Source organism: Cynoglossus semilaevis, chromosome 12 (genome assembly GCF_000523025.1).
Source record: "Cynoglossus semilaevis isolate Cse_v1.0 chromosome 12, Cse_v1.0, whole genome shotgun sequence".
Classification (NCBI taxonomy): Eukaryota; Metazoa; Chordata; class Actinopteri; order Pleuronectiformes; family Cynoglossidae; genus Cynoglossus; species Cynoglossus semilaevis.
In genome coordinates, this window is record NC_024318.1 from 7154451 (window position 1) to 7181942 (window position 27492).

At 39.4% G+C, this 27492-nt stretch overlaps 1 protein-coding gene across 1 annotated transcript in view; it reads right to left on the minus strand.

Annotated features, from left to right (window-relative positions):
• Positions 1 to 27492, minus strand: part of eys (eyes shut homolog) — a 130186-nt gene that overhangs the window by 69569 nt on the left and 33125 nt on the right. The window contains 13 exon segments of the mRNA XM_025060947.1: positions 606 to 751; positions 2049 to 2156; positions 2396 to 2492; positions 13476 to 13735; positions 14615 to 14736; positions 18158 to 18279; positions 20378 to 20575; positions 21220 to 21333; positions 22475 to 22588; positions 24620 to 24733; positions 24849 to 24971; positions 27050 to 27098; positions 27101 to 27230. Coding sequence (XP_024916715.1) covers positions 606 to 751; positions 2049 to 2156; positions 2396 to 2492; positions 13476 to 13735; positions 14615 to 14736; positions 18158 to 18279; positions 20378 to 20575; positions 21220 to 21333; positions 22475 to 22588; positions 24620 to 24733; positions 24849 to 24971; positions 27050 to 27098; positions 27101 to 27230 — 1697 coding nt within the window.

Sequence of the window (27492 nt, forward strand, 5' to 3'; positions counted from 1 at the left end):
CAACAGAAAAAGTAATGACTTGTACTATGCCGCGCGTAGGCCTAATAATAAAAGCTGCTTCTGTGGGAATTGGGCCATGCGTGTCAGGTTGTGTTCTCCAGAGAAGCAATACCTCAGAGATTCCCCCCCCTCTCTCAACGGGGGAAGGATAAATTGATGATACAGTGCGGAAGACAAATGAAATTAATCTTCCCAGTACCTGACAGGAATCGGCTTTAGATAGTGCATATGACACACACACACACAAAGCTACACACACACTAAAATACTTCAATATTCTTCTGAGTGAAAAACAAGACAAATGGATGGAAGTGAAACAACAATAGTGCTGTGAGTCGGTGGTGAAATAAATAGAAATGAAGGAAACTAACAGACACTGAGAGGTTTTCTTCAGAACAACCAGGTGACATTAAACTCATCACCCAGATGCAGGAGGGTTAATTAAAAGCCAGAACTGTGGGAATGATTTTCTAACAATTTATTTTTGATACGCTAAGCTAGCTCTGAGTCAGACTAGCTCCTCTATCGTGTGCCCATAGCTACTTCTGATAAGCTGTTTAGACTCCCGTATTGATCTTCACGTCACCTTAGGCCCAAAGAGGTACCTGAGTATCCAGGGCGACACACACACTTGAAGCCGCCAGGCGTGTTGATACAGATGCCCTCATGTTGGCAAGGTGAAACTTCACACTCGTTCACATCCAGGTCACACAGCGTTCCAAAATAACCCGGAGGGCAAAGGCAACAGAATCTGAGGAAGACGTGATAGCAGTCAATCATTTGGTGTTAAATCCAGTTTGTGAGATGTAATTTAAAAAAGTTATTTTCATCTCACTCTACCGTTACACCACCCTTGAACCATCTCCATCTCCTCTTTCACAACATCTGTAAATCTTCTCTCTCTTCCCTTATTCTTTCCTCCTACTGGGCATCCACACATCCATTTTCTTCTGTCCAACATAACCATTATCTCCCCTCACCACATTTTTGAACCACCTCAAACTAACACCTCTCTGACTTTGTCTCAGCCTTAACTATCCCTCTGATCTGCTCAGCTCTAATCCTGTCCATCATGGTCACTCTCAGTGAAGATCTCAGCATCTTCATCTCTGCCATATCACAGCAGCTCTCCCTACTGTCTCATCCACCTTAACTTTCATCACTAATAACCCCTGAGATTCTTCTCCACCTACTCCACCCTGCCTGCGCTCTGATCTGCACCTTCTTTTTTTAACTGTCCTTTTTCTTTCTATGGTTGACCCCGGAGACCTGACTGCTCCCTAATGTGTTGTGTTCAGTTTACAGGTTAGCTGGTTCTGATGCAGTCTGGTTACAACAATCAGGAAATCATTAACTGCAGTCTGATACATCAAGCGTGGCTCGACAACAGAACTGTAAGAAGTAAAGTGACCCTGGCAAAGTCAAACTCATAGCATCTTAATGCACAAGTTGAGAAAAGAGGCACAGCTCGGGCTCAGTGAGTATTCTGCTGAGTCTGAGGCGTCACCACGGCGCAGATGGACTCTCTCGGCTCGCTGGGTCAGGGAGACGGAGGTGGAAGTGCGTATAGCGGTGGGCAGCGGGGTTAACGCACACCTGATGTGAACTCCCTGGACTGTGCAATCAGAGGAGCGCTCTGAGCAGAGCCGGATCACATGGGAGGCAAATCATGACGGGAGACAAACTGGAGACAAAACATTTAGGACTCAAATTGGCCCAGGGACTTCTCTACCCATCTGTCCGACTGAGCCTGGAAGCCCCAGGGCTCCCATTAAGCACAGCAGAGAGAAGCACCAGTGGAGTAAAGCCCAATCTAGATACATGATGTGTTCTTGCTGAATTCACTCCCTGTCTTTGGACCAGCAGCTTATCTATGTCAAGGCTGGAGACGGGTTTGTTACATAAGCCAGAACACGGTGAGGGGAAACACTGCAGTGGTGGGTGTGCTGTCTTTTTCTTCATTCACACTTATAAACAAACACATGGAACGTGCCCCATAATGCCATGTTGAAATATATAAACAAACACATACACAGTAATGTACTTACCCATTCACCAGGTCTTTACATGTGGCCTCACTCTGACAGGGATTAGTCACACATTCATCAATGTCTTCTTCACAGACAAGGCCTGAAAATCCCGGCTTACAATGACAGCTGGAACAAAAAAAGGATCAATCATTATTATTGATATTAATACTCAGGTGGAAATACATCAATTGGTTTAATCAAATCAATGATATTAAAAAAACAACACCGAAATAATATCTTTAGTTTGTTTTTTCTTTTTTCCTTAAAGCACCTACAAAATGTACTAAATGTAAACCACATCATGGAAAATATTATATTTGCTTGCCATATAAGTAGAAAAAAAAATAGAGATAATCACTCCTTACCTGTACCCACTGACCTGGTCCACACACTCTCCCTGGTTTTGACACGGATTTGAGTTGCACTCATTGGTGTCGATTTCACACCGACTTCCTTCAAATCCTGCAAGATAGATGAGATGGTCATGGATCAGCAAACCTCTCTTCACCCTGAAAACGTCAGGACAGATGATAACAAAGGCCCCAGTGAATGCCATTTTAATGGAACTAGTAGCCCCTATAGCATATCTCATCTTCCTGCTCCCGGCACTGAGTTTCCCCTTTGAGAGTGTGTAAGTCTAATAATACTTTAGTGCCACAGACAGATTGGTCTGAGGGATAGTGGTTTGGGGTTTGGGAGGTGTGTGCGTGCGTGTAGCTCTACATATGTGTGTCTGTGTGTGGAGGAGGACGCTAGTGTGTAGGGGGACACCTTGTTAAGTTGGGGTAAAAGGGACAGGCTAAGCCCAAGAGCTCTTTTGCTCTTTTTCATTAGGGGGTTGAGGGGCAGGACGGCTAAGCAGATCAGCATGGATGTTTTGTTGTACTTCTGAAGACAGCCTGGGAGTCACTAATGCTATACCAGCTGGACATGGTCCCTCTGCTGCTCGGGCTAGTCCCTGCAATGGTTTCCTGCCTAAATAGGATTTTTTTTTTTACTTCATGAACATTACCAATAAAAAACCTAGTTTTAAAGGCCAATAACATATAACATTCAAGTGTAAGAATAAAACTCACTCTGCGGCAGGTTTTTAGCATGGCTAGCATGGTGATTTTGTCATGCTAGGCTAATTACAATGTACAATACGTAGTCAAAAATGCATGGAAAAATAAGCTCAAGCAAATTAAAGAAACAAAAAAACAAAACAAAAAAACAATAAATATACAGGTCCCATAAACGCAACTATTTATAAAAACGTTTAAAAAATATTGAGTACACCATGATTAATAAGCACAGCCACCATTTATCGATTCAGTTCTCGATGAATCTTTTTTAGTACATTCTGTTTCAAGGCTATTTCTGTCACTGCATGTGTGGAGATATGAGCAGTAATAAAAAGTACAACAGCAAATCCTGGAAAATTCTGCTGCCCAGCTTTTAAAATCGCTACAGCAACTGCTGCGCCATTCTGAGCGAGCACCATCTGCTTCACATAATTAAAAAAAAGTACAAGTATATAACAAGGTGTTAATAAAACCGGATTATAATGAGCGTTATTGTTGTTTTTTTCTTGGTGGTCTCATTATGTCACTCCTGTTGTTTCAAGCCAGAAAAACACATATTTGAAGTAAAAAGAGTTTTAGTTTGACAAAGATTAATTACAGAAAAGAATTACATAATGATGCACTGTCAGTCATCACAGCTATTTGTTTTACATAAGAATTTATTATAGGTTATCCCTAAGTTTTTACCCCTAAACCTATTTCCAGGTATTTGGTTTTTATGTATTTTAGTTATTTTTTCATATTTCTGAAAGTTGCCCCAGTGTTAGGATTGTTTCTCTTAGTCTTCATACTGATAACCATACACCTGGTAAAAGTACATAATGGTTCGCAATTGTAGCCAATTTGTCATTGTGCAGTACTCTGGGAATCTGCTGCAAACACCAGTTGGCACAAAATTGTACAGGTCATAAATGTTTCTGTTCAGATGGAGGAGGAGGAAGTCGTTATTTCTGCTCTGCTCTCTGGATAAACCGCGATATGTTTCTGTAATCATTTCAAATCGGGGAACATTATGGTCGTGAGGTGTAGAACGGTAAACACATCACTGCGTTACCCTTCCTGCAAATTCTAAATTACCCCAAATAGGAGAATCACTCACATTATGTGAGTGTCCATGGGGAATAAAAGGACAGATTCCTAATAGAAGCAGTGATGCAAAAAACAGTGACAGTGACGGTGACAGTGACACAGCTCTGTGCATCTAGGGAGACAACAATGAGAGGGAATCCATGACCACAGAGCATCTGGTGAATTATGGGACAGAACATATTTTGCAAGCTGCTCTGTCAGTCAACGCAGCGGTGGAGCACCTCAGGGACTATTTCCAATGTGGCTGCAATGTAATGCATCTTTTGCCACTAAGCAGTGACTGGAGGCTTCTCTGACAGAGCACAGAGAGGGAAACCCAAGACACGTGCCTGGGTAGTCATTCCATCATCTGCTTGGAGCTTCAGTATGTAATTCACTGCCATTGAATGTCCCACAGGAGGAGAAATTGTGGTTAGTCCCAGGAGCATAGGCGACCGGTTTTGATGGACGTTTCAATTGAAATATAAATTACATTTTCATTCTGACATAGTGATGTGGTTTGGTCTATTGTCTCACTTTAACAAAAGAGCTCTCTGTAGAAAAGCCATTAGTTGTCAGGTTTCTCCTTTTGTTGGGCTATTTAACTGTTTATAATGGGTGCGATGTCAGGTGTGAAAAGTCAAACATAACCTTTCACTAACTCTGAAGATAGCTGTTAATCATGATTAATCATGATCAAAATGAATCATGAACATTCTGTATATTTCTGGAACAGAAAGATAAATGCCAGCAGGTAGATGTAATAACAATAGTGTATTAGAGTCATGGTGATAAGTGTGATATATAGCTACAGTATATATGGATAATGACTTAAAGGCAGTAAGTTGCCTGACTGTAAACGCCTAAAAGAGTCGAGATGTTTGTAAATGAAGACATCCCACTAATCACCCTCCTGTCTGTGGGGTCTGTGCTCACTTTAGCGCCACTGTGTCTTTACAACAGATGTTTGTCTGGTGTGACACTCAGTGTCACTGAGAGACAATTTCAGTCATCTGAGAGCTGGAGGTTAATGACAGTCAGCAGAGCTGTTGGTATGACAGAAGGTCACGCGGCGGATCTTTTGGAAAGGAACGAAATGACAGCTTCTGAGGAAGTGAATACAATGGGTGTTGTTGCAGATGACCTCCTCTGTTGACAGAAGGTTTCTCAACTATGACACAGATGAGTTCCTTCATTATGCTTTCACACCAGCTGTCCCTTCTGTCTAAAATGTCTGTCTCTTTACTCTCTAAAGGGTCCACTGCCTGTGCATTTTTAAGGCTGTTTTGATTTGTTAGCAATGTTAGCAAAACGTCATGTATGTCAAATAAATAAATAATCTGTGTTTCTCGTCCTGTCGTTGTTTGTAGTTTTCCACAGTATTCTAGTGCAGTGGTGCCTGGCCTAAGCCTTTGCAGCAGGAGACTCCTTTGGTAAACAGGACTTCTGCTCAGGCTCCTCACTCTGACAAACTCAAAGATTTGGCGTTAATATTAAAAAAGCCGTCGCCCAACACAACAGGTCATACAGATATTGACAGAACTTCAACTTCAAAAAATAAATATTAGATATTAGTATTGATTTCATTATTATTGTTCATTTCTGGCATTATATATGCATGGCAACATTATATAGGAGGAAGTTTCTTCCTTATCCAGTACTCCAATTATTTATAAACTATATACTTGACCTCCTTTGTATGACAATCTAAATTTTTAATTTGTTACAATTTTTTTTAGATTCTGTAACAAGTGCAGCACTGCATGTTTTCTACGGAAAACATTTACCAGTACGAGTCATGTACCCTTGGGTGGTTATTTAAAAACTTCAACAGCAGCAGATTTTAAACATGTTTCACTTAAACTGATAAACATTCGGTTATGCTCGAAGGCACAGCTGTCACCGAGAAATATGTTGGACATGGCACTTTCGAAACTCCAGGTGTCAAGATCAAAACGAGGACAAAGACTTTGTGCCTCAATTCAAAGCTGTTCATAACGGGCCAACGTTGTTAAATGCAGACACCTATTATTTTACACAGTACACACTGTATCCTTTCAGGTATTTATGTCGGCTGTGAACGGTTCAGAGGTTAAACATCAATATGTTAGAAGCTGCAAATGACTGAGAATTTTTCATGAAGGGCGATACCTTGACATCACCTGTGAGCTCTACGACACCTCTCTGATGTTCAGTCTGAAACAGGGCTTAGAGCTGAACAGGATGGAAAAAAAAAACCCCGTTTTGCCCTGAAAAGCAGAATATATCTTTGCACATCGAAAGAGCGTGCTCTCTTAGTGAGACCGAACACCTGCTACATTTTAATATTTTGGCCTCTCAGAGCTTCACTTTCCAAATATTAGTCAAGTTAAATGGGGCCATACATATCTGACATCCAATGGGGCAGAGCCGTTCGAAGTAGGAGCAGATATTATGGCTCACACAGGGATTTAAATTCACACGTACCTTTGCAAGGTTCTTTCCACCTTAATAATTTAACTGGATTAAAATGTGCTAGACTTTCAAATAGGTTGCTGTCTGGGTTATTTAGTTATACATCAAATACCTTTGTCTATTTTTTTTATTTATTATTGCTTTGAGTGCGTTGCAGATGATTGAAAGGGTAAAGGGTATTTGATGAATAATAGGGCAAAGACTAATCAGTGAAAACATGTCGTTATTTACACACACTGCCGGAAGAGTTTGGATTTTTACTTTCACGGAAGCACTTCAAATTTAAATTCCATCTCAATGCCCATCGCCATGTTTGTAGACTAGGTGAACGACTCAATTGCCTACTTGCCATTTGAGTTATAGTTTTGCATGCATATTTGCTTACACAGTCTTGACATATTTCCACATTAATAATTCTATCATAACAATCTCAATTAATCATGATTAGTCATAATTACGTATGATCATAATTAATCACAATTAATCACAATTGCTTTTGATAAATATATCTTCAAGTAACCAGTGAGCAGGTTCATCTGAGGTACACTGTCATCGTATAGAAGCAGTGACATGAGAATTAGCTCCACTGTTTTATGCTATTTTTATAAGCAGACACACATCCACACACATACACACACACAGAGATATGTCTGATCAAAACCTGACCTAAATGCAAGAGATTTCCAAGACAACATAAATTGACTGTAAATAAAGCTGATGCCTGCGCCCTTGTCTTTTTCAAGCAGATATATTCTAACATCACATCAGGCACATATTTCATTTTCTGCCAATATATATTTTTTTGTATCTGCGCAAGTTATACTGCGCTGCCTGTGACTCACAGCAAATTCAAATGCATGTGAAAATGTACTGTATATAACTGTGCAAACTCAAACGTCTGCCAGAGGCGGTTCTGCAGGAATATCTGAATCACAGATCACAGGGAAAAGCTCACTTTAGATTTGGCACAAACATGAACTTGGAGTTCAGGATGAACTTGTTACATTTCAGTGGTAAAAGGTCAAGGTCGAATTCATCCAATTTTTGTGAGTGTGTATGGCTGCAGGGTCTTTTATTGCATCTGGCACAAGTATCCACTTGGACGAGGAAAACATCAAGGTTTTACCGCTAGAAGTCAAAGGTGAAGGAGTGGTGACCTTATCCAAATCTCAAGGATAAAGAGTGAGGCAAAATGTAAGATGCAAATAGAATGGTTTATATTATGCATAAATAAAGTTAAAGTGTGTCGTGCATTTCATTTCTATCTTTTTATAATTACGTCTTTTTATAATTCTTACAAGGTCAAGAAATGTAATTGTCTTTTTATGACAGTGATATAAAGTGACATTTTAACAGTGTGGTCACTCACAGCTTTCATTCATGGACCATTATTCTGCTGTTACTTAGTTCATAGTTATTGTACTGTAGGGAGAGACGGTGATTAAAGAAGGAGGATTACAGTCACACTAAACTGGTTGACTTACAATAAGGGAGCGTGATGAATCAAAGTACTATTCCTTTTAAGGACAGGGGCAGTTTCTGGGCTGTAAGAAGAGTGGCTGGCCAGCTTCACCAGATAGCAATGGCTGTAATGTGAAGAAAAGTATTTAAAATGTTTCACATTGTTCAAGCAAGATAGATTCTGTGGCAAAATGTTACAGTTTGGCCAAAAGAAGTGGGGAGAAATAGGTAACAACAATGAGGCAATAACATTACAGAAACACGTAAGGCTGAATGTTGGAACTCTCCTTATTGAGGAACAACATTTCTATGAACCACTGAATCATATGCCACAAATCATTTCAATATATGAAACACAAGCGAGCTCAGAGTTTAGAGAAAGGAATTTCAAAGGCAATTTCAAATTATCTTGCAAACGGCAGAACACATCAACAAAAGTTTTATCTTAATGAGTGGAAGTAAAATATCTATGATTTCACATGCTGCTGTTGTATGTGATAAAAAATTACCACTGAAGAGTTACTACAGTTAACTTATCAACTACTAACTGAACCAAAATGTTAACTAATATTCACTACATCATAGAAGGTTTGCGTCACTTCTCTCATTAGTTCAGTTTCACACACGCCCATTAGCCAACTGTCTGGTAGGACACGATCCTGTTAAAGGTGAAGGCTAGTCTACCATGCCATGAAAATAAAGAGATTTGGTCTCCGTCTGTCCACTAGCATCCTGGGGATCTCATCCTCATCTCATCATCCACGAAGACCAAATTGTATTTTGTGTTTGATTCACCCAGTGTTTGTAAATTCATACACAACAGGGAAGGAATCATATCTCTAAAGCCTGTGCAGCAAGATAAGAGTGGTGAGTAAATCAAAATATTTTTCACACTTTGAACTGTGGCTTTGCCTTTGAATATCTTTCTGCCTGAAATGCTATTTCACCTGTAATCAATGGTGAGCTAAGTACTATTTTCAATAAATCACTAAAAAAATCTACCTGCCGTTATTTGGCCTTCTTTTCCACCAATATTCTACCAATATTTTTTGGGAATAATCATGCTTAATTACAATCATGACTAACCAGCTACCCTGTGATTAATCTGATTAAAACATTTAAGGCTGTCTTTTATAACTAGTAATTTTAACAACAACTTATTAAAAACCACTACTGTCAGAATGAGAAAATGGTATAAACTGAAGAAAATATGGGAGGAACTCAAAAATCTTTGCCTTCTTTTTTTTAAATCTATGAACACCAACAAAACAGTTTTCCATCACAGTATTCTCCATTGTGGTCGTAAGACTTCTTCAAATGGTCCCTCTACTGAAGGATTCTTCTTCTCTTGTCAAGGATGCGAATGAAATTGTTCTCAAATGCTCTTTCATATTTGAACAATGAAAACAAAAATCCTTTGGAAAGACTCAACGACTTCAACAGATTCAGGTGTGATTACATTTTTCAATTGGTTCATTTTTGAGTGTTAAAAAACCTGATTAAACAAAACAAATTGACAAATTTGTAATGACAAAACGACAAAAATGTTGGAGATACCAGTTTTAGTTTTAGTTATTTTAGTTAGTAAAAATTCTTGACCCAGCCTGTATATTTTTGTCTACAGCTGCGTCCTACCAGGCTATTTTTTTCCTATAACATCCAGGCGTACTACAAATGTGATATTCCTCTGTATAAAACAATGAGGCAAGGACACTGAAGCCCAAGGATTCTGTACAGCTGCCATAATCAGTGCGGAGCCACGCCACGCATGTTTGTTTCATTTGTTGTGGTTGTCGGCCAGTAACCCCTGCCCCAACCTCTATCCCTGACTCTTCCATTTTCAGGTTGCTCTTCTATCAGGTTTGGCACTTCCCTGCTGAGGATCCTCATTAGCAGGAAAGTGGAACATCTGTGCTGGTCAGACAAGACGACTGGGCCTCCTGGTCAGAGCCTCAGTCAAGAGTCAGTGTTAGGAAGAACAAAAACATCCTGCAGGAGCTACTCACAATCAAGAGAGCATGGCTCTAGCTGCTGCCCTTATACTTTCTTTAAGGAGAGCCCCCCTGCCCTCCCACCCACCATTCCTGGCTCTGGCTTCAATCGAGCTTCCAGCTTCTCACACTATACTTTTGTAGACAAACCTCATTTTCATTGTGTGAGTGTGTGTTTTACAAACAGCCCTAATGGCCCCTGCTGTAGTCACCCACACAAACACTTGCCTTTTGGCTGCTGTTGCCAGATCTGGTTTTTGTGACAACAGTATACAGCTCATTGTAGTGTCTTAGTAAACCTACGCTCCCAACAGGAATAACAATAAAACTGTAATGTAAATATGGTATTAATAAATCTATAAGAGTAACAGCTGGTGTGTGGCCTAATTAATACAGAAACACACCTAATTAATTAGTCAAATTAGAGCATTTATCAGGAACTTTCCAGACCCACTTTCCAACTACAACACAATTAAAACTAAAACCGTCCATTTAACCCTGTCACTATTGTGTTTTGCCTAATGTTGTCTTGGCTGTAAGGGGTTAATTATTTTGCTATTTTTCATTAAATCTGTTGCAAAACTAAAATAACTTTGCTCATATTTTCTGAGTTAGCTTTTGGTGAAAACATTGGAAAATTATTATTATTTTTGGTTCTATATCATTAAGATAGGTCTTGGTTCCATGTATTTTACTGCGATAACTTGACAATATGATGCCAATTTTGTATTTTTATTTGTAAGAAATTTGATAATATCCATTAGGTTTTTTGTTTTTTAAATTTGAATCTTATACATTATATCCCCAAAAACAGCTCACCAAAAGGTCCAGATCCTGGACTATGAGAGTGAAGGTTCCATAAATACAGTTCAACCAAACAGCCTACTGTATTTCCAGGTTTGGGAGTAAGAGGCCACGATCTTAATTATCAAAGGTGTGAACCCTCCCACTGATTCAGTACATGGTGGTCTAACCTGGTAACTTTGGGGCTTATAGGCTATGCCTGCACAATTAATTCAAATGGTTTATTGGATTTACTGAACTAGCTTCTGCATAAACCCATTAATCTCACAGGCATGAACTGCAGCTGAACTGCTAATTCTAAACCCTGATCTGGATAAAGGGAGAATCTCCTTCTGGTAGCAGCTCACAGAGATTCTCAATAAAGGTTCTTCTTGGAGAAAAGTGACGTGAAACTGAATTGTCAGAATCAGAAATATACATCTTAATGGAATACATAAACTAATGTGATATAGAGAGAAATGTTGAGCTAAAATGTTGTGCATTTGCAATGGATTTAATTTTAGTTTTAGATTTTAATTTAAGTTCATACTATACATTATTTTCCCGAATGTAATTTTTTTCTGCACATCCTAAAAGCTTTGCTGCTGTACTGGAGTACTTTCTGGATATTTAGTCGTGTTCTGTTCCTTCCTGGCTTCATTGGGGTATTTTTCATCCATTTTCTGTCATCTTTTTACTCCTCTAAGGTCGCGGTTTATTTAGAGTAAAAAACGTTAAAAAAAAAAAAACTAAAATAATAAAATTTCTATCTACGGTTTATTTAAAGGACTTTACATTTAGACCCAGAGCATTCCCTGGCCCTACCCTATTGATAACATTACAAAGGGATAATCCTAATAATTTCCCTAACATTAATTTGATTCCTATTCTAATCCCAACTCAGAAGAATTTAATGTTGAACCTCAAAAGTCCCTCGTACTCAGTGGAGAAATAAAAGTGTTCCCACAATAATATTACTTTTCAAAACAATGTCCCCACAATATGGCTATATCAGGTACACGCAGACACACACACAGATACAGGCTTTCATTCCTGCCCTCAGGCTTGTTTTACCACAGTGCAGCTGGCTTCATTTTCAACTGTGTGCTAGTATAAAGGGCCCACCCCGTCAACGTGTGAGTGCAGACCATATGAGCTCAAATTAACTGCACTTGGAAAATGTGCCCCATCACACTGGGGCTGCACTGCAAGTGTGGATGAGCAGTAACATCTTCATTTTCCCTGTGCTGAGCTGAGACCCAGTTTCTGAATTATTGCAATCAGATATATTCTTCTGAATATGTTCTCCTGGAGAGAAAACACGGGGGGTTTGCTGTGAATTTCTTGACAAATAAAAGCTCATATTTACTGTGACAATTTGTCAGAAACAGATTTGTTATAATTTATTTGATTAGATTTATTTGAAAATTTGCAAAACCTACAACATTTTGTAGAAAAATAACCGTCTCTGAATGGCACTGTAAAATAGCAGTAGTTGGATGAAGCCATTAACTCTGTGACAGCTGTGTGTGCGTTAAGTACTAGCTACGCAGGGAGAGAAATGTATGGTGGGTAATAATGAAGAGAAGTGACTCACAATGCTGTGTGAAGTGAAAACACCCAAATCCTACGCAAAGCTCTGGAACCAGTGTCTAATTTCCTCATCCTCTCCCAGGAAGACTTCTGAAACCAACTCAGTCGCTCTATTTATCTCTGGCGACATCTTTTCATCTCTGCGCTGATGGTAGCATTATATACAGCACAGCCTTTGAGCATTTTGACCCACACACTAATAAGTTTGTTAAAATATTACCCTTGTGTGCAGGGTTAGTTCCTAACAGGTAATCGAAGGAGATGTTATCATGTTTATGTGCTCGGCTCTGTGACACAGTGCAGCTTTAATAAAAAAGGGGAGTGTACGTCAGAGACAAGGAGACATGAAGGGTCATTATGTCTTTCATGGATATTTGTGAGATCTAGTTTAAATTCAAGGCTTTTACATGGAAAATTAAACCATTTAAATATCAATATATACTGTATTTCACCCAGCAGTTACTGCACCTCTACTTCAAGAATAGTTAGTTCTATATTTTCTAAGGGGGAAGTGAAAAAAATTCCAAATGACAAGGTTATTTCTCTTCATATCCTCTGCTCAAGTTCAGACAGTTTTTAAACTAAATTATGTTTCCACCAGTGGATTTCTGAAACTGACCTTAAATTGATTTTTCAGTTTTAGTAAAATAAAAAAAAATAATATCAAACTGAATCAAACCCTGTTGCAAGGTTACATATTTTTTTATATGTTTAAAAACAAGTCCTAATGATTACTTTATACATTATATTTACCTAGGATTTGGCACATTTCAAAAGATTATACTTGTTTTTGGAGTTACAGTGATCCCTCTCCTATCCCAGTAGTTGCGAGATGAGAAAAATCACAAATTAGAGGCGAGATAGTTATCATATTATTTACGTATATATATATATTTAGACAGTTTAAACTGTTATTTTTGTTGTGCTTTTTGTCTTCCCTAAAGAAGCATCTCAAAGTGATGCATTAACACCTGAAAGTAGGTAACAAAGCAGGCATCATTATAAGGCTGCTGAAGTGTGTGTTCACTCACCAGCTGGGCATCGGCAGGAGACAGTTCCATTGGAGCGTGTCAGGCAGGTGGAGTCATGCAGGCACGGATTGTGAAGGGGGTCGCAGGGGTCGTAAGGCTGGTTGCACAGGGGGCCAGTGTAGAAGGGGGGGCAGGTGCAGGAGAACTGGCCAGGTATGTCTGACTCCTGACACCGAGCCCCATTTAAACACGGAGCCGAATCACACTCATTCACATCCTCTGCACACTCCAGACCTGTCCAGCCCGGTGAGCACAAACACCTTGGAAACAACAGAGAGAAGGAAAGACACTGTAGATGTCCCTTTGGCATAAATATGGAATAATTCCTAAATAAATAAATAAACAGAAAAAACATTCTGATTTTCCATTCTCCACCAGGTGCAGGTGTCACATTTCCTGGAGTCAACCACACCAAAACATCAGCTGTGTAGAGATGTACGTGTTAGATAAAAAAGCCAAATAGACAGATCTCCTAATGAATTATGATTTGAGTCTATGATCCCTGTCTAAGACACTGTGAAAAAAATACAGGTCAACTGCACCCCTGGCCTGGAGCAGCTTTTAATTCTGGACAGCTGTATATAGGACAGGAGGACGGGAGGTGAGAGAGCTGAGTGAAGATTAAATGGAAATATATGCAGCACCCTGGACTCAGACACAGAGGTATAGGGATAAAGATGAAGACAAAGAGAGAGAGAGCGAGAGAGAGTGAGAGAGTGAGAGAGAGAGAGAGGGGGAGAGAAAGTGTGTGTGTCTTAAGTAGCTGCTCTTAAAGTAGATGACTATTCCACTTGGTGGCAGTGAGCACCTGAGCACGATCTTCCACTCCACCTCACATTCGTTTCCATCCTCCAACTTTTCCACCTGAAGCAGTTTTATGTCCCCTGGTGGGAAGGGGGCATTAGCTGAAGCAGATACGCCAGCTTTTTCCTCCAATGACTCACAGATCCCCTGGAACCCTTTCATGCTGTGAACCCTTGATTGACTCATTTGTTTTACCTGCCATCTGCAATTCATTATTTTCTGCCACCGGTGGAAGGACATATTGCCGTCTCTGAACGGCTTCTCTTTTTCTGCATTTATTAAACAAATGCCGCTCCGTGGGAGGACAGCGCCCTCCAGCCAGCTCGCGCACCTACTTGTAGCTGTGGAGAAGGTCCATGCAGGTGGCGTTGTTTTTGCAGGGATGCGATAAACATTCATCAATTTCTTGTTGGCAGTACTCCCCCTCCCAACCAGGATGGCACAAACACTCATAACTCTGCAATCCACACACAAAAAAGAAAGAGGGAGAGACCTAAGATCCTAAATCTGCATTTGCCGATTTGATATACACATAAAAATGTATTATTGTACGCTAATGTACTACGCCTTTTGTTCTAAAGGCACACACGCACAGTTTTCACATCTTCATACAGTATTTGCACCAACTACATTTAGCAGAGTAATCACAGCAAAAGTTCTCAGAAAAATACACTCTATCAAACCTCCCACTCATAAAATTCATGTTTGCTGCAATGCATTTAAAGCGAACAGTCATGTTTTTTGCTAATTTTCACATCACTGCTATGCAGATGTATTCCTCCTACCATCCACCCTCAGGACGATATGCAATCCCCATTCCCTTTTTCCACAACTGACATCATGTACGAACCTTTCTCTCAAACCATGTGTGTTCACAAAAGTCTTTTGTGAATTTTTTGCCTTGGACAATTTTGATTTTATTTTTATCTGTTTACCTATCTTGTGCGATCACAAAAATTCATATTAATTTCTGTTTCCTGTAAAAAAAAAAGATGGTAATTTCATAATTAAAATTTTATGAACACATGGAATATATGTGGGTTTTGTTTAAATTTTCACTGCACGCAAGTTAATTTAAATTTCTCTTTGCATACTGGATAATGATAGACAAAGGTTGAAGGCGCTGTTAGGATTTGACATCGCCTGAGTCCTCTCAAAAGACCGGATGTAAATTTTTATTATTTGAGCTCATGCTAATCTGTACTTCATACACTGGAGGGCAGCTGTTAAACTTTGTCTGATATAATTTGTGTACTGTGGGCCCTTTGGTGGAGGAGGGAAGATGCCGTCATCTCATGATAAATTAGATACCTCCAGGAGACTCCGATTCCTTACCCCTGGCAATAGAACATAATCTCATTTTTGCTGCTAAGTCACCTTCAGGGACCACAATTCTCCAAAATAAGCTAAAGCTCCACGGGACATGATGTTCAGAGAGATGAATGGCTGCTCTCTAAACAAACATATGTGAAAGGCTTTCCAGAAACTGTCCTTATTTAAATAATTAATTGAGGCAGTTGCTCCAGAAGAGCAGATGAAACTGAAATTTTGGTAATTACACTTTTATTTCCCGCTGTCTTTCATGACACATTTCTCTATTTCATCATGTTTTTGGAAAAGTTTTATTTTATTTTTTCCAGCCTGAACGGTGTCAAAAACTCTTTTACATTTAGTCTCTAAATGTTATGTTATTAACGTAAATGTTATTTACCCAAAGTTCAGGTGTAAACCATACACCAGTAGCTGTTTGTCTTTGTCAAAAATATTATTATATTAAGTTTAAAAAAAAATTGAAAGACTCTGTGGAAGACTATCTATTACACATCTGCTTCACTGCTGCAATCTGTTAGGATATAAGCAGCTGTTGGAAAAACACACCCTTGGTGCTCATTGCACAGTTTGTGAGCAGAATGCAGCTCCCCAGGTCTTTTTTTTCCTTCAGCTGCAACAGATCAATGTTAGTGCCTGGAAAAATACTTGAATTACACTTGAATAACTACTAGAGCTGCGTATCAGGAAGAAAAAGGCGAAGAAAAATAAAGATATTATTATACTCAAGTGGTTACATGTGTGTGAGCGGACATCATCAGAACAGAAAGGAAATGTGAGGAAATCTTTTTTCCTCTCAGTAATGACTGTGTGGTGTGATGTTTCAAAAGATAACAAAATGGCCACTGGAGAAAAACACATTAAAAAAAGTGTGAAACAAAAAAGTTTTCCAGTGATACTGATACCAGTGTAGGTATCGACCCTATATTGTATAGGTGTCCACATCAGGAGCCAATAACAGGTCAACAGGTGTTTTAACAACAAGGACAAAGACAGAAAAAGACTTGCTGAGTCGTTAATGTCTCTGTGTTGAACAGATAGCTGAGGCGTTTACACCTCACTGACTCATCTGTTTGTTGAAACTTATTAAACCGACATTGTGTTTTTGTTCAAAATGCTCTGTTGGAATAAAAGCTCTGTTCACTTTCTGTTAAGATGGATGTGTTCACTATAAAGAAAGTGAAAGAAAGAGTTCATTTGTAATTAAAATAAAACTGGCTGTAAATTTTTTTCTGCTCTGTGTCCTCACTGGGGTTTGGATTGAGCTCTCTGTCATACACACACGGTGCCTGTCACCATATTACCCACAAAACTGTTCCATCTATAAAACACTGTCTTTCATTTCATTGTATTGTAATTTTGTACTTGGTATCAGCGAGTACAAAAACACAATCACTATATTCATATCAGTCTGTAAAAATGGCATCAGGACAACACTAGATTCAACTGCCAACATTAAACTGATAACATTGATAAAAAGACATTATTACAAAAGGTGGTGAATAAAAAGTGAAGTTTTCATATTATAAGGAGAAAAAACCTAAAACAAACACTTCTCAGTTTCTACTTTGACCGACTTTTTTTTGTTTACAAGGCAGGTTGCCACTGGGCATCGTTCCATCTTTTTTTTTAATATCACACTTTCTAAGTCTGGTAATCAGGCCTAATTATTGTTGGAGTTTACAAGAGCATCTTGACCCACACCAAAAAAAACAAAAAAAAAAAAAACACTGGAGCTGCTCGACAGTTGGCGATTCAAAGATTCCAACTCCTGTGTCCTAAAACTGTTTTACAATAATAAAGGATCTACAGGGCCAGACGTCTGCCTGTTTCATTTAGTTTTTGCACTGAGGAAAACCTGTTGAAATTAAAACATAAGTTTTGAGGATAATGATCAAATACAAGTCGTGAGTGGACAGTCATTTTATACCCAGTCTCCACTGCCAAACCAAGTACTACTACTATCCTCTGCTAAATGCATAAATGTAGATGTAGTTATACTGTGAATAGTGACATTTTTATTACTTTTTACTAACTTGCTAGACTTTAATGGGGCAACATGCAGAATTGAAAGGCCAAATTAAAATATTGATTCATTTTGTTGTCTTGGTAAAAGACATCTTTAAACTCTGTCTCTGTGGTATTTCCCAAATACACCAGAAATCCTGAGCAGCTCTGCTTCTGCTTTAAAATGTTTTTTTTTCCCCTCAAGAAGACCAATAAGGAGCAGCAGATTTTTCTGCCATTCAAACACCTGCTTGTTATTGTCTTGTAGTAGACCCTGGGGTCTCATAAGCATATTTTATTCTTTTTAAAGACATCCCAATATTGCTGTTATTGCACAGTTGTTTATTTTTTACTGCAATGTGGAAGCTTTTAAACATTAACTGCAAGACTCTCGTCAAAGGTAATAGGACGGAGCTAAAAATCTGGCTACTTTTTTATGGGCTCCTACCTGGTGGTTGTTTAAAAGGGTATTACTGTTGGTTTAAATCACCCAGCGCCAGCAAATCAATTCTTCTCCACTTCAAAAAAAAGTATGCACTCACCAGGTGTCGGTCTCTGCAAATGGACCTGTTGCTGCACATATTGTCCACACAGTCGTCGATGTCCTGCTCACACCTCGGTCCGGTGTAACCGGGGTCACAAAGGCAGTGAAAGGCGTCTACGACTGAAACAACAGCAGTAGGACAGTTACAGTTACAGAGCCTTGCATCATGAATGTTTTCACTCACCCTCTCAGCATGGCCCCAGCATCTCACAGGTAAATGTTGATTATTTGCATAATGGATAATCACCCACTGTGATTGGGATTTTAATGGATATTCCTATTACTACACATGACTGTATCACGCAAATCTATTAGTCACAACACGGACTGTTTGTTCTCCTCTACTTTTAACCTCGTCCTGCTCTCCTCTTTCTATGAACAAGCCTCAAAAATCGTGTAATTTGTTACGAGCCTATAAAACAGTGAAAAAATCATTTGGAAAAAAAAAAAGGAGACTTCATTTAGGACCTAACTTTATTTAGAGGCTATTAAATTTGCCGCTTTCTTCCCACAGAAGTTAGATGTCCCACATCTAATGTTGCATTCCTCTCTCTGTTTAACTATTAATGATGTTAAGGAGGGATGCATCATTCTGTTCCACTAAGACAACACTGGTGTACAGGCAGCCAGTGACAGAGGTAATTGCACTTCTTACAGGAGTGAATTTATTACTTCCACAGTCAGGGTCCCAGGATTCTTCATTATCCCAAAGATTTACCACGTAATCTATGCTGTCACTCTGTCTTGGTGCGTGTAGTAGCTATTACTCTCATTAAATGCTTTAGGTCCTGGGTGGCAGCAGCATTACTCATCTCACCACCGTGGCTATGCTGTGCTCTCCCTTGTGGCTGACTGGCTGGCTGCTGCCGTGCACTGGCCAATCGGTCCTGGAGGCCTGCCTCACTAACCTAAGGCAAACTGGCTGCACTCAAGATTAGTCAAGACAGCTGGCTGAGGTCTCCACTGAAGGATAGAAAGCTCGAAGTCAATGATCCAATACCATCAATGTTGAATTTTGGCACGAGCATTTAAACAGAAAAACAAAAAAAGCACTGGCAACATTTAAGGCAGGCCATGGAGCCTGAGTATTTTATTAATGAGGTCAGACTCCCACATATGTTGCATGTTAGTGTAAACTACCTAAAATAAATGTGTACAGTTTCACAATTTAGGGCCTCACGCTGAAGAGTGGTTAGTGTTTCTCTTAAAGCAAGAAGATTAGTGTTCTGTTGGTCCAGTCCCTGGATCTATTTCATGTAGTTACATGTTTGTAGTTGGGTTTTATCCCCGAGCCAAAAACATGGAAATTGGGAATTGGAAATTAGGTCAATAGTTCACTGAAAATTTGCCTATAACACTGGTACCCAATATCTAGACCAGGATCTACCACTAGATCTCAGAAGGATAGCAAGTAGATCCTGAGAAAATAAAATAAAAAATATAAATATAATTCAATAGAGTGTGGTAGTGAACCTCAGCTACATATGCTCAGTTCATAGCCTGATCATTTGAATAGTAGCCCCCAAGCCAAAAATGTGCCCGGTCTATTGGTATGAATGTGAGTGTAAATGGTTGTTTGCCTCTACATGTGTCTTTATCTGTGATGGACAGGTGAACTGTCTAGGTTGTACCTTCCCCTCATCACCATTAATGCTGGGATTAACACCAAGCCTCCTGTGACCCTGAAAAGAATTCAGTGCTAGAATATGAATGAGAATTCAGTTTTATCTCAGGAAATGTAAAAAAAAAACAAAACAAAAAAAAAACAACACAATCACAAACCACTGTACAGATATAAATCTGGTTTGTAAACATATGTAGGTCATTGAAGACTGAACCAGCTGAGATCTGGCTGGAAGTCACATCTATTGTTCTGCTTTGAGCTCTGACTGTATTATCACGTCATTCATTATAGGCATTATCTAAGTCCATCACTTCATTAACTTTTAATTGATTCACATTTACAGTCGTGTTAGAAAACCAATCTGGCTTTGACCAGCAGGTAATGTTCTGGATCTGCTACAACAGACAGGATAAATCCACTCTCATAACAACTTTATTAGATCAAACGGTGTCCTAATTACAAAGTTACTGTCAGGCTGTGAGTGAGCCAAACAAAAGGTGACATACAGATCTACTGTGTGTGTGTGTGTGTGTGTATCCTTTTTTGTATCCTTCCTGTGTGTGTGTTATGGTGTCAGGATAGGTGGTTTCATACCATCATAGCAGAAGCCGTGAAAACAGGGACTGGAGCTGCACTCATCCACATTAATTTCACAGCGGGGGCCGGTGAAGCCCTGCAGACAGTGACAGTGGAAACCCAGAGGGAAATGGTCCTCATCCAACTCTTCCTCACACACTGCACCGTTCTCGCAGGGATTTCTGGCCTCACAGGGGAGGAACTCACAATTATGTCCTGTGCAAGGCAAAGAGAAATGCATTTGGATTTTCTTTTTCTGAAAATATTCATTTTGAACTCCCCGCAGCAGTCAGTGGGAGGAGAAATTATTCTTCACTTCGAAAAGGTACAGGTGCAATTATTCCTTTTCACCGACTGAGTGCTGGAGACGATTAACGCTGAGGTTTTATTAACATTCTAAAATACTACTTCCGCTGTTAAAACTACGTGTCACCATGTCTTAGTGTGATGTGTGTACTTAAGCTTCACAATACTGTAGGTAAGAGGAATCATAATGAGCAAAAAGAAACGTCGCTGCTCGGCAAAGAACGTCAGCAAACAACGGGGGGAATTCAAGCCCTATGTATTCAAAGAAAAATTACCTTTCAAATTTATTGAACTAACGCTAACACTATTTTATAAAAAATGTATATAACTAATAATCATTGTGTTGACTTTAGTCCCCCTAAAATATTTAAATCAAAAAACGATTTGATTCAAACAAAATCTGATAAAGTCAACCTAATCTGCCAGTTAACAGCTGCAAATGCAGTACAGTGTGCACTGTACACTGTCAATAATGCTGACAACTGAAAGTTTTGACAGGTTAAAATCAACTCTTAACAAAGTTTACTTTGCTTCTGCACCCATTTCCTCGTTACCTTTAAATGGACGGCTGCATTGGCAGAGGTAACTACCAGGCAGGTCAATGCAGGAGGCTCCATTCTTGCAGGGAGATGAAACACACTCGTCAATGTCGAGCTCACACTCGGAACCTTCCAGGAAACAATACAGATGAATAAATGATATTTCAGATTGAAAAGTTTGCGGCACGTGTGTATCTGAAGTCTGAAAATAATAAAACTTTCAAACTACAGGAAAAGTCAGTGAGGGAGCCGCGAGTTCAATCAGGACAGAGCTGCCACCGCTGAGGACAAATAGGACTGGAACCAGCAGCTCTTTGGCTGCGACAGCAGCACTGCGGGCACTTTTGATGTTCGCAACGCACCACGAATCATACTCTGCGGGCAATATTAGACCTTATTAGTAAACGGTTCAATCGCTGTTGCTCTGTTTGACTTTTACAGGTGGAGATGCATTATCTTTGTTTTGACCCAAAGACATTATTCATCTTCCCTTCCTAAAACAGCTGGCCTCGCAGCACCCCATGTGGAGAAAAAAATTATTCTGAAAAATTCCAAAATGTGAGAAATATTAAATCACGCCGCACCATCCCTGCGCTAACATGACTGTGCAGCAAAGTGATCATTTTTTTTAACTGCGGGTCAATTTATCTCCACCTCTGGCACACAAATAGAAACCACAGCGCAGGCTCCTGTGAAACCCAGGTGAGTTTGTAGCATGCGCATACACAGCATACTAAATATATACCATTATTTTCCACTGCAGCAGCAGCAACAGCAGCAGCAGCAGCAGCAGCAGCATCTTTAGACATAATTAAACCCAGCTGGGCTGTGTAATAGCCAATACCATCGTCCCTTTTGAAATTCTACTGCATCTTCCAGGACCTGCGGCAAAGACACAGGTAACAGAAGCTCCTCGCCCCTGTTTGAACTCCCAGCTTTATGATTGGATTGTCATCAATCAGATTTAGATGTCAAGACAAGGTCACTATTGTGGACTTGTAACTTGAGCAGCGGCGATGCTTTCTTCCTGCACTCGCTTCCCTTTTCTCTTCCTAGCATCCTGACACAGATAAAGCCTGTATTTGTGCACCTACATTTTCTTGTCTGTTTTATAGAACTATTTAAAAAAACATATAAAAGCTATGAAAAAACATGTGTTGAAAATACTTGTATATACTAATGTGTTATCAGTTTTATGTTGTTGTTTGAATGCTACAAGAAGTGCAGATGTAATTCAAAAGATTCAAAGACAGTCTTTACCCAAACTAACCTGTGAAGCCGCTGCTGCAAACACATTTATAGCCGTGGAGAAGGTCAAGACATGTGGCATTGTGCAGGCAGGGAGAAGATAAGCACTCATCTATATTGACTTCACAGTAATTCCCTGCAAAGACATGACATTTAAAGCAGTGGGTGGCCATTATCGCAACAAAGTGTCACAATGCAGTACAAATTGGTAACATTTAATGACTGCGACACAGTCTTCAAATTTTATTACAATCTGATAAAGCTAGAATTCTGCCTTTGACCGGGAGTGTTTTTGAAGTTTTAGTGTCAAAAAACCTCTTTAAAAACTCTACAAAGCGGGGTAAAAGAAATGCAAATAAACAATGTTTTTCCTTGTCAATCTGAGGAAAGTATTATTAATTTTAGTAAACTAGTAATATATAGAAAATGTATCCATTTTCTGCAGCTTAGTCCTGTTTAGGGTTCAGTTGGATGGGGGGAAGGTGGGGGAGGTAGGTTGATGCCAGCAGTCGTTAGGAAGGAGGGGTACACCCTGGACAGTTCACCAGTGCATCACAGGGCCAATTATGGGAACAAACAATCATTAGTTCTCACACATGTACGGGTGAGTGTGAGAATGAGAATACATTTTTTAATATAGTTTATTTTGTGAAAGTACCGATTAAAAAAGCAGTTTTTGTATTTAGGAAATTTGTCCAATCACAGTTTGTCTAATTATTATGTCAAATCTCTGCCCTGAAGAGAAAATATCCAATACTACTCTCTAGAAACCCTATTGAAGCTGAGCCTCGACAGGGATAAATACACTCACCTGATAATTCTGAATTATAATATTTGATTGTGTTTTACTGCATATTTAGTAAATGGAATTGAAATGGAATGGGATCAACCAATCGTCACTGGCACACATATCTTATGTCCAATAAACTTGTAATGTTTTAATAAATATACAAACATGTTTATTTGTGTTGTGGACGTAAGATCAAGGGCAGTGGATTGGCATGGAAAAATAAAGTGGTCAACACTGTGCCAAGCAGATGCCAGACCATCAATTTAATGGCAGCCAAGATGCTGAACAGAGCCCGGCTCCACATGACCTTAAAAATTAAAAGCCTGACTAGACACATAATGTGTTTACTCTAAGTTTATAGTCGGGCGTCGATCAGGGTTTTTCTAAAAATGATTCCTTGATATTTATGATGTTAGTCAAGTGCCAGTTATGTTATAATCTTCCTGCATTGACTCTCTGTGCAGGTAGTGTGCTGTTGATTTGGGTTCAAACTAAAATAATAAAAGACTTTGTCTGATTTTTTTGTACAACAAAGTGAAACAAAAAAAAAGAAAAATCAAAGAGTTTAATTTGTAATTAGGCGATTCACTTAAACTTTCATTACACAAAAAAAACTAATCAAAGTCACAAAAACTTGATTGTTTTTGTCCAGCATCGAACAATTTAGAAATTTATAGCTGCAACACACTTTGAAGTGACGTTACTAATCGTTGCAGTTTTTAGAAGGAAATTCTGCCCACTCATGCTCTAAGAACTCTTTAGCTGCTGAACATTATCTTGATGCCCATTAGTCTCCTCCATAATGAGGCAGACATTTTCAATAGAGATCTGGACTGAAATCAAAACCCACACACAAACTGATAATTTGTGAGAAATGAGAGCTGCCATTGTCCTGCTGAGAAATGATATGGGAATCCCTGAGGAAAAAAAAACAATGTTTCTCTAAGGCTCTAAGGCTCTTTGCATTAATGCTACCTTCTCCGATTACCATAGAAACCAACCATAAACTCACAGATGCTTTTGCACACAAAATAGCTGGTCTCATGTATTTGCAGAATATGTTGTCAAATCAGGATATAGTATCAGGCCCAGAGAATTTGATGGTGTTTCTGCACATTTGGCTGTATGTATTTTGACAGTTTGTACTGTGCCAGAGAGCATTTCTCAGGCAGTGGTGAACAGGGATGAGATGCCATGATATTTCACACCATATATAAATATATAGACAACAGATAATAATAACAGATAATTGGTTTACAAATAGAAGGAAGGATGGATGGATGGATAGGTTTGGTTGTTTGTAAGATTGTTGAGCTGGACAATTAGCAAATTGATTCCCACTTGATTTCCTATCTTGGCTTTACTGGATCCAAATACCTGTGACTCCAGGAGGACACTGACAGTGGAATGAGTTGAGCTCATCAACACAGGAGCCTTCATTTAGGCAGGGCAAGCTGAGACATTCGTTTACTTTAATCTCACAGTTATTTCCTGTTAAAACAAGGAAGGCACAAAACATGTCGACTATTACATCGCCTGCATGGTTAAAACGACACTGTAACTTACAACAATCAACCCCAAATCGCTTCAAATAGCCGGCACTTACCGATAAATCCAGGTGCACAGAAGCAATTGTAGCCGTTCAGGGTGTCTTCACAAACACTCAGGGCTCCACATGGCTGTTCTTCACAATCATCAATGTCGGTCTCACAAAACTGTCCTGTTAAACCTGCAGACAGATAAAAAGAGAAGTGTCAGGGAAGTTTATATCCACAGAAGTTGAAATGCATTTAGTTTTTCAAATGACAAAATTAAAATGTATCTGATATTTCTCTTCAACTTTAAACATGGTGCACCTGAAAAACTGATCTTTTCTGAAGAAATTAGGATGTTTTGGGAAATGGAATGTGGACATCAGTGATGGGCATAACAGCGTTACTTTTTTCAGTAACGGGTAATCTAACTAATTACTTATCTACTGTTATAACGCCATTACCGTGACCAACACGCCGTTACTGCATGTTACTGTGTGTTACTGCGTGTTACTGAAGCCACTCATTGAAGTAGTGATGTAGTCATGTGCAAAAGATGTGGCTCTGAGAGCAGATGTTTTTTTTCTCCTTTCGCTGCTTACCTCAGTGCTCAGCCTCATAGAGGGGGGCGCTTTGAAGTGGACCCCCCTAATTTTCTGTCTAATTTTCTTGTCTGTTTAATACATAGTTTCCCAAAGACTGGGTCATGACCCTTAGGTGAGTCACAAGAGTTTTTTTTGGGTTGTCTCGCATCGTGTTTCCTTGGAGTTTATGAATAATGTCTATTGTCTTGGATCACAAAGGTTTGTGACTTTTAAAATACAGGTCCCCAGAAAAAAAAGTAGACAGACAGAGAGCGGTGAGGAGAGTGTGTGAGTGCCTCGTGTAGTTGTGTATTGAAATTATGAGTGACACCCGAAAGCAAAGCAGCATCTGGCTGCAATTTATAGATACTGGAAACAACAAAGCAAAGTGAGCAACAAAGCACCACTGAGGTGTTCAGAGCAGGGCACCGTCCCCACACACTGCTCCCCTGGTCCTTAAAGCTGCCCACTGTTCACTTTGGTGATGGGTTAAAAGCAGAGGTCACATTTGGTTGTGTGCAGTGGTGTGCTGTCTCACAATGACAGTTGTTCCAGTTGTGGTCTGCTGATGAGAAATAAATTAAAACCTCTATTCAGGTACCTGTTTTTGCTGTTGTACTGTCTATGGACCTGGCTTGTGAAACCCACTCTGGAAAAAAATCAAAATTCTTTGACATTTTTAATCTTGAAAAAAAAGGAACCCAATAGTTACTTTCCCTGGTAACTACTCTTTCAAAGTAACATGCCCTACACTGGACATGAGTGAATAACATGAATGTAAATGTGTCAAATGAGTAGATTAGAATATGAAAAGAAATCTAGAAAAAAATATATGGTGTTTTCATAATTTATGGTAATATTAAACTCCACTAGAGCTCAACATGACAAAAAATATATCTTATCATATCCTGCCTACTGTAAAATGATTACCTTTGGTATCGGGGCAACCCAAGCCTGTGGGCATGCTGGGAAAAGAGAGCTGAGGAGCTCTCTTAATGTTTAGGTTCTAATCCTTATTTAATGTCAGTAACTCTTTCCATCTGAAACTTTAATTAAAAATTATATTTGTGTGCAGCCTTAGACAAAAGTGCACTGTTTTTTCCTCTTTGCTTTAATACTCAAACTATCATATTTTACTTATTAAAGCACTAAACCTGGCAAATAACTGCAAATGCAGATCTATATGGTGATTTACGGTGCCTAAATGAAATATTATAAATATTATGTAGTATATAGTGTTTCTGTTACAACGGAATATTTTCATTTATTTAATCCACAGGGGATTATTTTAACGATACAACAAAACGCTGTTTGCAATAACACTAGTAGCAAATATTGCATACGTGTTTACACCAGAACATTTGCAGAACAACACAGCTTCTCAGAACCCTTCATATTCTGTATGTAGGTCTGGTAAGAAGCCAGATCTTTGCTCAAGTCCCATCAGGAGACTCATGGAGCAATGCACAAGGCACATTTTAGCATTTCCCTTTGAAGTGAGAACACAACTGACGTACGGAGCCTCGACGTGTACGTTTTCACAGGATGGTACTGTGCTGCTGCTAACACCAGGGAGATTAGACTCCTGCTCCTGCTGAGATGGAGGCCAAACAAGTGGAAACACTGTATTGCGTTTGTATGAGGAACTGCCTCCATCTGAAACAAAGAGCCAAACTGGATGGTAAACCCACCTGGCAAACAATCACACTTGAACCCTCTTGAAAGACCCACACACAGAGACACACACACATTGATCCATGTTGACATGAGCTATCAACACTGTGGTTCATAAGTGTTTTGCAGTGAGGCCCAGCCTACCCATGTTGACACACACATTCAAGTATTTGCCAGCCCTTCATGCAGGAGAGTTCCCTCAGGGTGGGAGGAGTGGAGTGGGGGAGTCAGAGTGGGATTTGACACACATTGGTTCACAGTTGAGGGGCAGTCATTGCCATGGTATCCAATAAGTTGAGGGATCAAAGCCGTGATTGATGTACTGTACAGTGAACAGTGTATTTGTCTGCCCTCCAATGTCTGCCAGACATGAAATGTGATTCCAAACCCTGCTGTCATTGCCAGTGTTCTTTCTCGTCTGCTTATTTACATATTTTACACACTCGGTGCATATATCAGT